The sequence below is a fragment of the Mus pahari genome, chromosome 18 (genome assembly GCF_900095145.1).
Source record: "Mus pahari chromosome 18, PAHARI_EIJ_v1.1, whole genome shotgun sequence".
In the NCBI taxonomy this organism is placed as follows: Eukaryota; Metazoa; Chordata; class Mammalia; order Rodentia; family Muridae; genus Mus; species Mus pahari.
In genome coordinates, this window is record NC_034607.1 from 2,954,875 (window position 1) to 2,965,633 (window position 10,759).

Below are 10,759 nucleotides of genomic sequence, written 5' to 3' on the forward strand. Positions count from 1 at the left end.
CTCCTCCCCCCTCCTCTTCCTCCCCCTCCTCTTCCTCCTCCTCCTCCTCCTCCTCCTCCTCCGGTGTCTGGCTTCTGCTCACCACCTTCCCGATGAGGCTGGCAATGTGATGCAGGTCGTCAGAGAACTCCTGGGCAATGTCCTGAAAAAGCTGGATGGACTGGGGCAGGGAACGACAGGCATCCCTCAAGCCAAGGGCACTGTACACAGTCTGTGGAAGAGATGACTGAGAAGGTTACCCCACCCAGGTGACATGGACAGATCAGAAGCACAAGGACCAATGGTGAACACTGAGAGGTTACCAAATGCAAGAAGACATACGCACAGACAGACACAGATAAAAAAACACATAGAGAGCAAGGCATGATGGTGCATGCCTATAATTTCAGCACTCGAATGGCAGAGGCAGGTGAATCTCTGTGAGTTCGAGGCCAGCCTGGTCTACAGAGTGAGTTCCAGGACAGCCAGGGCTACACAGGAAACCCTGTCTCAAAAAACAAAGAGAAAGAAAGAAAGAAAGAAAGAAAGAAAGAAAGAAAGAAAGAAAGAAAGAAAGAGGGCTGGAGAGATGGCTCAGTGGGTAAGAGCACTGACTNCTCTTCCAAAGGCCCTGAGTTCAATTCCCAGCAACCACATGGTGGCTGACAACCATCTGCAATGAGATCTGATGCCCCCTTCTGGTGTGTCTGAAGACAGCTACGCTGTACTTGTATAAATAAAAATCTTTTAAAAGAAAGAAAGAAAGAAACAGGAAGAGAAAGGAAGAAAGGAAAAAAAACCGATGGAGAACAGAAGATTATTAAATTAAACTTCTGCAAGAGGAGGACAAGAAAACAATCGGAATAAAGGTCAAGAGAAGGGGGAGGGGTCTGCAGAGGTGGAGGGGGGTTTGGGGAGATGGAGGGGGGTCAGGGGAGATGGCTCAGCAGGAAGTAAAGGTGAGAGCTGCCAAGCCTGACAGCCTGAGTTCAGTTCCCAGGCCTGTATGTAGAGGGAGAGTCTCACAGGCCCCTGTACACACAAACACAAACACAGGAAATAAAAAAGTGGCTTTTAGAAGTCAGGGAGGAAGTGAGTTAGAAGAAGCAGAGAGAGAGAGCCAGAGTGCTTGAGAACTAATTCTCCAGGTCGAGGTCAGTGACCAGGAGCTGATATGACCACAGATTAAGCTATGGACAGAGCATAGCACCAGAGGGAGTGTCCCTCTGTAGAAGAGCTGTATAAACCACACAAGTCAAGGGCTGGGACGAGCAGCAGATTCAGTAGCCCCGATAAAGCAGACAGAGTTGAACAACTGACAAAGTCCAAGAATTTCAAACAAGTCTGGCGGGGCCTGAGGCTGTTTGGGAAGCCTTTTCACAGACAAGGAAAGGAGGCGGGCCTTGAATAAAAACTCCAAAGTCAGCTGAGAACAGGGACAGAGCAAATGAACAGAGGAAGGAGATGCAGTGACCCTCACTGATGTGCCAGGCCGCGGTCTAGATTTCCTTGTGAGTCAGAGCAGCCTTGTGGGGTGGCCACTACCTCCACCTCCAGCTCACAGATGAGCAGTCCGAAGCACAAGAGGCATTGGCAACCTCAACTCTCACAGCAAATTAATGGACTGGGGCTTGAACCAAGCGTGTAGCTCCCACGTTCTCACTCTCACCATGCACCACTGCTAAGCTGCAACCCAACTGTTTACTCTGAGATAAGATCACACTAAGTTACCCACACAGCTCTCTAACTCACTCTGTAGCCCAGGCTAGCCTTACGCTTTTGCTTTGGGGGGGACAAGGTCTCAATTGGGTGTGATGTTGAAAGTCTGTAATCCCAGCACTCTGGAAGCTGAGGCAGATGGATCACGAATTCAAGATCAACTGGGATGACATAGTGCATTTAAGGCAAGCCTGTGCTATATTTTGAGATCCCGTCTCCAAGCAACCAAACAAGCAAATGCCAGTGCTTATGAGGGAGAGACAAAAGAGCTGCTACAAGTTTGAGGCTAGCCTAGTCTACCCAGCAAGTTCCTGGACGTACAGTGCTTCACAGTGAGACCCGGTCTTAAACTAGACAATAAATGTTTTCAGCATCGATAGGCTGCCATGAGGGTTGGAAATCCAGCTGTGATAGACCATTTGCCAAGCATGTGTGAAGTCCTAGGTTCAATGCCTAGCACACATACAACTGTTTTGTGATTATGTAAGACATTAATATTGTTATACAATAACTCTAAAATTCTTCCAATTTTAAGTCTTTTTGTTTGTTTGTTTGTTTGTTTGTTTTGGTTTTTTGTTTTTCGAGACAGGGTTTCTCTGTGTAGCCCTGGCTGTCCTGGAACTCACTCTGTAGACCAGGCTGGCCTCAAATTTAGAAATCTGTCTGCCTCTGCCTCCCGAGCGCTGGGAAAGTCTTTTTTTAAAAAGATTTATTTATCTTGTTTATTAGTACTCTATAGCTGTCAGATACATCATAAGAGGCCATCAGAGGGGCTGGCGAGATGGCTCAGTGAGTAAGAGCACTGACTGCTCTTCCAGAGGTCCTGAGTTCAATTCCCAGCAACCACATGGTGGTTCACAACCATCTGTAATAGGATCTGACGCCCTCTTCTGATGTATCTGAGGTCAACTACAGTGTATTTATGTATAATAATAAATAAATTAAAAAAAAAAAAAAAAAAAAGAGGCCATCAGAGCCAGGCGTGGTGGCGCATGCCTTTAATCCCAGCACTCGGGAGGCAGAGGCAGGCTGATTTGTGAGTTCGAGGCCAGCCTGGTCTACAGAGTGAGTTCCAGGACAGCCAGGGCTACACAGAGAAACCCTGTCTCAGAAAAACAACAACAACAACAACAACAACAACAACAACAACAAAAGAGGGCATCAGATCTCATTACAGATGGTTGTGAGCCACCATGTAGTTGCTGGGAATTGAACTCGGGACCTCTGGAAGAGCAGTCAGTGCTTTTAACCTCTGAGCCATTTCTCCAGCCCAGTTTTAAGTTCTAACCTGCTTCAAATATAAGGGCTAGCAAGATGGCACCACAGATAGAGGCACTTGCTGCCAAGCCTGACAACTTGAATTCAATCCCAGGCTCCCACCGTGTGGTCCCCACACACTGATACCTGCAGGTGCTCTCTCTCCACACTCACTGTCCTGTGTGTGCACCCACATTCACAAATGAATGGAATTTATTTTTAAAAATTAAATGGAAACAATAGAATGATAAATTTTAAAATTAAAAAGATACAGAGGCATGGTCGTGCACACTTTTAATCCAAGCTCTCAGAAAAGAGGCAGAGGAAGGCCAGTCCCTAATTTTTAAGCCAGAAGTGTCTACATAAAGAGTTCTATTTCAGACAGGACTACATAATGAAACCCTGTCTCAAAACAAACAAACAAACAGACACAAAGTAAGTAAATAAATGTGGTGGTTTGAATGAAAATGGTCTCCATAGGCCCACAGGGAGTCGTCATGTTGGTAGAAGTGTGTCACTGGGGGTAGGTTTTGAGGTTTCAGATGCTCAAGCCAGGCCCAGTGTCACTCTCTCTCCCTGTTGTATTGAGAGCTTTTGGTGCCACTTCTAGGAATTTGGCATTTGTCACTGGGCTCAGACAAGGAATATTAGAAACAGTGACTGTACTGGCTGGTTTTGTGTGTCAACTTGACACAGCTGGAGTTATCAGAGAAGGGAGCTTCAGTTGGGGAAGTGCCTCCATGAGATCAGCTGTGGGGCATTTTCTCAATTAGTGATCAAGGGGGGAGGGCCCATTGTGGGTGGTGCCATCCCTGGGCTGGTAGTCCTGGGTTCTATAAAAAAGCAAGCTGAAATCTTTTTTAAAAGGGTTTTTCTAATGTTTATTTAGAACATTTTGTAGAGAAGAAAAGTGAACTATCAAGCTTTCTTTAGCAAGAGTTATTATATAGATGGGAAGCAAATGTGTTATTACAGTATACAGCAAAAATGTAGAAAGTAGCCTTGTTTGGATGGCGTGCGAGCTTTCTGCCAATGAGTCAAACTACATGAAAAAATAAAAACGAGGGCTGGTGAGATGGCTCAGTGGGTAAGAGCACCCGACTGCTCTTCCAAATCCCAGCAACCACATGGTGGCTCACAACCATCCATAACGAGATCTGACTCCCTCTTCTGGAGTGTACTTACAAATAATAAATAAATAAATCTTTAAAAATAAATAAATAAAATAAAAATGAGTTTAAGAATCAAAAAAAAAAAAAAAAAGCAAGCTGAGCATGCCAGGGGAAGCAAGCCAGTAAGTAACGTCCCTCCATGGCCTCTGCATCAGTTCCTGCTTCCTGACCTGCTTGAGTTCCAGTCCTGCCTTCCTTAAGTGATGAACAGCAATGTGGAAATGAAAGCTGAATAAATCCTTTCCTCCCCAACTTGCTTTTTTAGTCATGATGTTTGTGCAGGAATAGGAACCCTGACTAAGACAGTGCCCATGGGGCTTTGTTCACGGCTTTGCTTCATTATTACCTTGTGTGATCCCCTTGTTTGCTACCTCTCTCCATCACTTTGTCTTTGCTCTAAGAACTGACCATGTGTTTTGGATGTATCTAGAATGATATAAAAGCAGGCTGGAGAGAACTAAACCTGCTTCAGCCTCAGTGCAGCCTGCAGTCTTGTAATTTTGTCCATTTTTCTTTTTTCAGTCCTCACTCCCTCCCTTTTGAGATCCTGTTGACTGACTGAGCTGGCTTGGTCACTGCTGTCTGAGGATTGGGATGTGGAGCTCTAAGTTACATCTCTAGCACCATGTCTGACTGGATGCCGCCATGATCCCACCACAATAATGGACAGAACCTCTGAACTGTAAGCCAGGTCCAATTAAATGTTTTTCTTTTAAAAGTTGCTGTGGCCTTTAATCCTAACACTTGGGAGGCAGAGGCAGGCAGATTTCTGAGTTCAAGGCCAGCCTGGTCTACAGAGTGAGTTCCAGGACAGCCAGGGGTCCACAGAAAAACCCTTAAAAAAAAAAAAAAAAAAAAAAAAAAAAAAAAAAAAAAAAACCAAAAAAAAAACAAAAACAAAAAAAAACAAAAAACAAAACAAAAAAAAGTTTCTGTGGACAAAGGGTTGAAGTTGAATGTGTAGCTACAAGAGGAGTAATTGCACTATTCCCTGCAAATATTAGAAATAGAATATTGTCTAAAACATAAAATGAAAATTTTAACTTTGCTTTATAATTACGTAAAAACATTTGCAGTCATATCAACTCAGACAAGTTAAACATGCACACGTTGCACAAACAAGAGGCAAACACTCCTATATATCAAATAAAGCTTTACAAATTAAAAAGAAGCCAGGTTGAGCTGGGTGTGGTTGCACATGCCTTTGGTCCCAGCACCCAGGAGGCAGACAGATCTCTGTGAGGTCTGTGAAGTCAAGGACACTGCCTAGTCTACAAATAGAGTCCAGGATGGCCAGGGCTACACAGAGAAACACTGTCTCAAAAAAAAACAGATAGATAGGTGGATGGATGGGTGAATGGGTGGGTGGTAGGTGGATAGACAGGTAGGTGGATGGATGGACAGATAGACTGACTGACTGATGGATAGATAGATAGATAAATAGATAGATAGATAGATAGATAGATAAAGTAAATAAGTAAAGAAAAATAAATAAAAAGCCAGCCATAATGGCTCACTCCTTTAATCCCAGCACTTGGGAGGCAGAGGCAGGTGGATCTCTGAGTTTGAGGCCAGCCTGGTCTACAGAGTGGGTTCCAAGATAGCCAGGACTACACAAAGTCCTATCTCTAAAACCCCCAAAATAAATAAATAAAAAACAAGCAGGCAAGGAAGACAGGTGAGTGAACAACACGGGGTGGGGGCAGACCTCGTGGTTCTGATATTGAGCAGCAGCATCAGTACCAATTCTGTGATGGTCACAATGAAGTGTTTATGGCTAGAATAATCTAATGGCTGGAGATGAAGAGATTGCTACGAGCCAAAGGGTTGAAGTTGAATGTGTGGCTAAAGAGGAGTAATTGCACTATTCCCTGCAAATATTTTTGTTATTTCTGCAACACAGAGTTTAAAGGAACCATCAGTGAGTAAAGTGTGGCAGGGTGTCCCAAGAGAAGGTCTGACGCGAAAGCTTGAGTCGAGTCAAGACCTCACAAAGAAGGTCATGAAGGCTTGACTGGAACTTCTAATCTAAAAAGGGAAGCCTGTGATCCCAGAACTCAGGCAAAGGGGCAGGAAGATACTAAGAGTGAGGCTCTCCTAGGCTATATCTTGATGCCAACAAAACAGCAGCCTTACCTTGTAAAGGACCTGCCAGTCACTGACCTTGGTGTGGGACAACTTCATGCGTTTCAGAATCAGCTATAAGCAGACAAGAGACAGCTATGGTTTGCCATTTGACGTCTGATGCTCCACAAGGCATTTTCCTCCAGGCGGGAGAGGGTCTTTCACAGGACCAAGGTTTGGTTCCCAACACCCACAACAGGAGGTTCACAACCACCCATAACTCTAGCTTTAGATGATTCACCATCCTGTTCTGGACTCTGTAGTCACCCACACTCACATGGGTGTACTCCACACAGACACACTTAACTTCTGTTTTGTTTTGTTTGAGAAGGTTCCAAGAGGTAGCCCTGACTGAACTAGAACTCACTATATAGACCAGGCTGGCTTCAAACTCACAGTCCTGGGCTATAGATGCATATAATTGAAAAAAAAAAATATTGGGCTGGATGTGGTGGTGCATGCCTTTCATCTCAGCACTCCAGAGGCAGGCGGATCTCTGAGTTCAAGGCCAGCCTGGTCTACATAGCAAGTTCTAGCACAGCCAGGGCTACATAGTAAGACCCTGTCTCAAAACCAAACAGCCAGGTGTGGTGGTACACAGGGGGCAGAGGCAGGTAGAGCTCTGTGAGTTCCAGGCCATATACGGGTACACAGTGAGACCCTAACCCAAAACAAAACCAAAACCCAACCAAACATAATTTTAATGAGATAAGCAGCCCAGGTTTGTCATTAAGCCATCACTCTTATTCCCCGCCCTGATCTCTGCCCTGGGCTCACAGGCACGTTCTTGATGTGGCTCAGGAGCCGGTGCAGCATCTGGGCCATGTCCAGGTTCTGAGGCATCAGGAAAAACTGAATGACATCCAGACGGGAATTGAGCTCCCTTAGCTCCCGGGTCGGACGTGTAAACCACAGCCTGGAGGGCAAGGGTTGGGACAGGAAGGTTACAAGTCATGTCTTCTCTCATCTTGACTTTGCTTGGGGAGTGTGGTACTATGTGCCTGCAGCACACAGCGGGAAAGAACTAACTGGCAAGTGCAAGGCCCTGTGGATGTGGGCTCGTTTATATGTGCATTCTGAAAACTGCCGGAGTCACGATGACTGTGTCTGTGCCGAGACCATGTGCCACTCCATGTGGATATGTAGTGGAGCGTGTCAGTGTTTTACAGGGGAACAGTGTGTTGTGGTATTTGTGTGCCAACACTGCAGCTCTCTGCAGCTGAGTGGGTGACTGTGAGTGATATGAGTTTGCTATCTGTGTGTAGCCGCCACAGTATCTCAGGGAAACAGCATAGACAAAGTATCATCTTTCCATGCTCTTTCTGCAAAAATGCCTGTAACTAATTTTCATTCTCTCCCTCTCTGGCATCTTCCATCCTTCCTTCTTTTAGCAAAGTTTAGGACTGAGTCAAGGCTTACTCACTACCTAAGTAACAAACTACTGAGCCCCACCCCAGCCTGCAATTCTTTTGCTTTTTTTTTTTTTAAGACAGGGTTTCACATAGTTCAGACTGTTCTCGAAGTTGCTATAACAAGGCTGACTTAGAACTCCTGCTCCTCTAGCTTCTATTTCCTAGAATTTGCTGGAATTACAGGTGTTTGCCACAGGCCTCTTTCCAGCCTGCTATTCTTTGTGTGTTGTAAGTATGGTGCATATGTGGACACAGATGCCATGGCACTGGTGGAGATAACTCTGTGGAGTTGGTTCTGTCCTGCCTTTCTGTGGGTTCAGGTTGCTAGGCCTGTGCAGAAAGCACCTTTACCTGTGGAGTTTTCCCATCAGCCCCTAACCTACAATTCCTTCTTTTTCTTTTCTTATTTCCTTCCTTCTCTCTTGCTTTTTGTAAAGGTGTGTATGTGTGTGTGTGCATGCATGTGCCATATGCAGAAGATAAGGACAACTAACATGAATTGGTTTTCTTCTTCTCCCATCATGAGTTCTGGGAATCAAACTCAGGTCATCAGGTTTAGTGGCAAGCGCCTCTATCACTGAGCTGTCTCACTACACCCCAGTCTACTCAGCTTACAATTCTATTTTATGTTGGTTTGGGTTGTTTTGAGACAAGGTCTCACTATGTAGCCTTGGCTGACCTGGAACTCACAGAGATCTGCCTGCCTCTGACTCCAATGGGATTAAACACGTGGTGGCCATGCCCAATTCATCTTACAACACTTTTTAAAAAATAATTATTTAGCCGGGCATGGTGGCGCACACCTTTAGTCCCAGTACTCGGGAGGCAGAGGCAGGCGGATTTCTGAGTTCGAGGCTAGCATGGTCTACAAAGTGAAAAAAAATTTTTTTTGCCAGGTGTGGTGGTGCATGCCTTTAATCCCAGCACTTGGGAGGCAGAGGCAGGGGGATTTCTGAGTTCGAGGCCAACCTGGTCTACAGAGTGAGTTCCAGGACAGCCAGGGCTACACAGAGAAACCCCGTCTTGAAAAAAAACAAAACAAAACAAAAAATCTATTTTATGTATATAAGTACATCATAGCTGTCTTCAGACGCACCAGAAGAGGCAATCAGATTCCATTACAGATGGTTGTGAGCCACCATGTGGTTCCTGGGAATTGAACTCAGAACATCTGGAAGAATAGTCAGTGTTCCTAACCGCTGAGCCATCTCTCTTATAACTCTTTGTTGTTGTTGTTGTTTTGTTTGTTTGTTTTTGTTTTTCGATCTCTGTGTAGCCCTGGCTGTCCTGGAACTCACTCTGTAGACCAGGCTGGCCTCGAGCTCAGAAATCCACCTGCCTCTGCCCCCCGCCGAGTGCTGGGATTAAAGGCGTGCGCCACCACGCCAGGCTTGAGACTAAATTTTGACAGGGGTGATCAGAGCACAGGGTACATCTAGTAGAAAAGGACTTACAAGGAGTTTGAGGATGTGATCCTGAAAATTAAAACCAAGGTGTACAGAGGTGCCATGATCAGTTTAATTGTCAACTAGATACAGTCTAGAACTACTCTGAGAATACTATGAGGGATTATCTTAATCACATTCTTTGTTGTGAGAGGACCCACCCACTATAAGCAACACCATTCCCCGAGCTTGAGAACCTAGACTGAATAAAAAGGAGAAAGCTAGTTATCTACAGGTATGTTTGCAGCTGCGCTGACAGCATGAAACGAAGAGTATTCTAGCTACCCCACTAGGTTCTAGATGGGCAGTTGGTATTTCTAATACTGCTGATTGATAGAGTGTCCTGTAGACTGCTCTAATAGGCCTCAGGACTCAGTGCGTATTTGTTTATAAACCCATGTCTGAGGCCACTCACCTGAGCAGCTTCTGTCCCCACTTACAGCGGCATCTGTTGAGGATTCCTGTGGGGTATGCATAGGGAGTAAACTGGTTACACGGTAGGCTGGTCTGGAAGCCCAGATACAGAACACAAAAGCAGCCAAATTAGTGCCTAGCTACAAAGTGGGTTATCATGTGAGGGTAGGAAAAGGTGTGGATGCTCAGTCAGGAAAATATATAAACGGGCATAGCCACAACTCACAAAAGCCCATCACAATATCTAAAACTAAAGCATAACCCAGTGAGAAGCTAGACACTTGGACACTTCTAAAGCCAGAAGAACCACATTAAAAACTATACGAAGCAGTTCTAAAACTCTTCAGTGGACACATCCATACAAAGCCAGAGACTGAACACAGTATTGTTAAGGTCACAGCTGACAAGCAAATTACACTGTATGGCTAGAGTCTATGAAGGAGCTTGGTCAGGTGGGCACAGAGATTGAGATACCTGGGCTGGTGGGGAAAGGCCATCTGGCAAAGTCAGTAAGCCAGGAGAGAGAGAGAGCACGCCTGCACATGGCTATAGAGTCAATTGCTTTTCTAGCATGTTTTCAGAGTGTGGGGTGAGCAACAGGCCACACCTACCAAAAAGGCTGAGCCCCTCCTTCAGCCCGCTGGCTACTTTGTACACCGAGGGGTGAGACTCACTCTTGAAAATCTGTAGAACGCTGTCACAGAGAAATGGAGAAGTCTGAATTTCTATACATCCCACATGTGGTATATGCATGTATGTACATATTTGTTTTTGAGACAGGGTCTCTCTATGTAGCCCTGGCTATCCTGGAACTATGTAGACGAGGCTGGTCTCAAACTTATAGAAATCCCACTGCCTCTGCCTCTCAGTGCTGGTATTAATGGTGAGCCACCACACTTGCCTGTGTACACATATTTGTATGCAGGTGAACATGCTCCTGCACATGTATGCAGAGGCTTTGTTCTCTCTGTCTTGTTCTCTTTTAAGACAAGGTCTCTCACTGAACCCGGAATTCCCCATTTTCTTTGGCTAAGCTGGCAGCCAGTAAAACCCAGCAGTCCTGTCTCCACCCACGCCAGCACCAGCACGGAGATGGCAGGCACACAAACCACTGTGAGTGGCTTTTTATGTAAATGCTTAGAATCCAAACTCAGATCCTCAAACTTGTATTGCAAGAGCTTTTACTCACTGAGTCATGTTCCCATACATACTGCAATGGATTTTTTTTTTTTTTTTT

The 10,759-nt window shown here is 45.3% G+C and overlaps 1 protein-coding gene across 1 annotated transcript in view; it reads right to left on the reverse strand.

Annotated features, from left to right (window-relative positions):
- Msh5 (mutS homolog 5) overlaps positions 1–10,759 on the reverse strand; it is a 19,908-nt gene that overhangs the window by 5,124 nt on the left and 4,025 nt on the right. The window contains exons 8-12 of the mRNA XM_021218500.1: positions 10,134–10,216; positions 9,524–9,569; positions 7,029–7,167; positions 6,264–6,326; positions 83–211 (exon numbers count right to left, since the gene is read on the reverse strand). Of these exons, the coding sequence (XP_021074159.1) occupies positions 83–211; positions 6,264–6,326; positions 7,029–7,167; positions 9,524–9,569; positions 10,134–10,216 (460 nt within the window). The remainder of the gene's footprint in view (positions 1–82; positions 212–6,263; positions 6,327–7,028; positions 7,168–9,523; positions 9,570–10,133; positions 10,217–10,759) is intronic.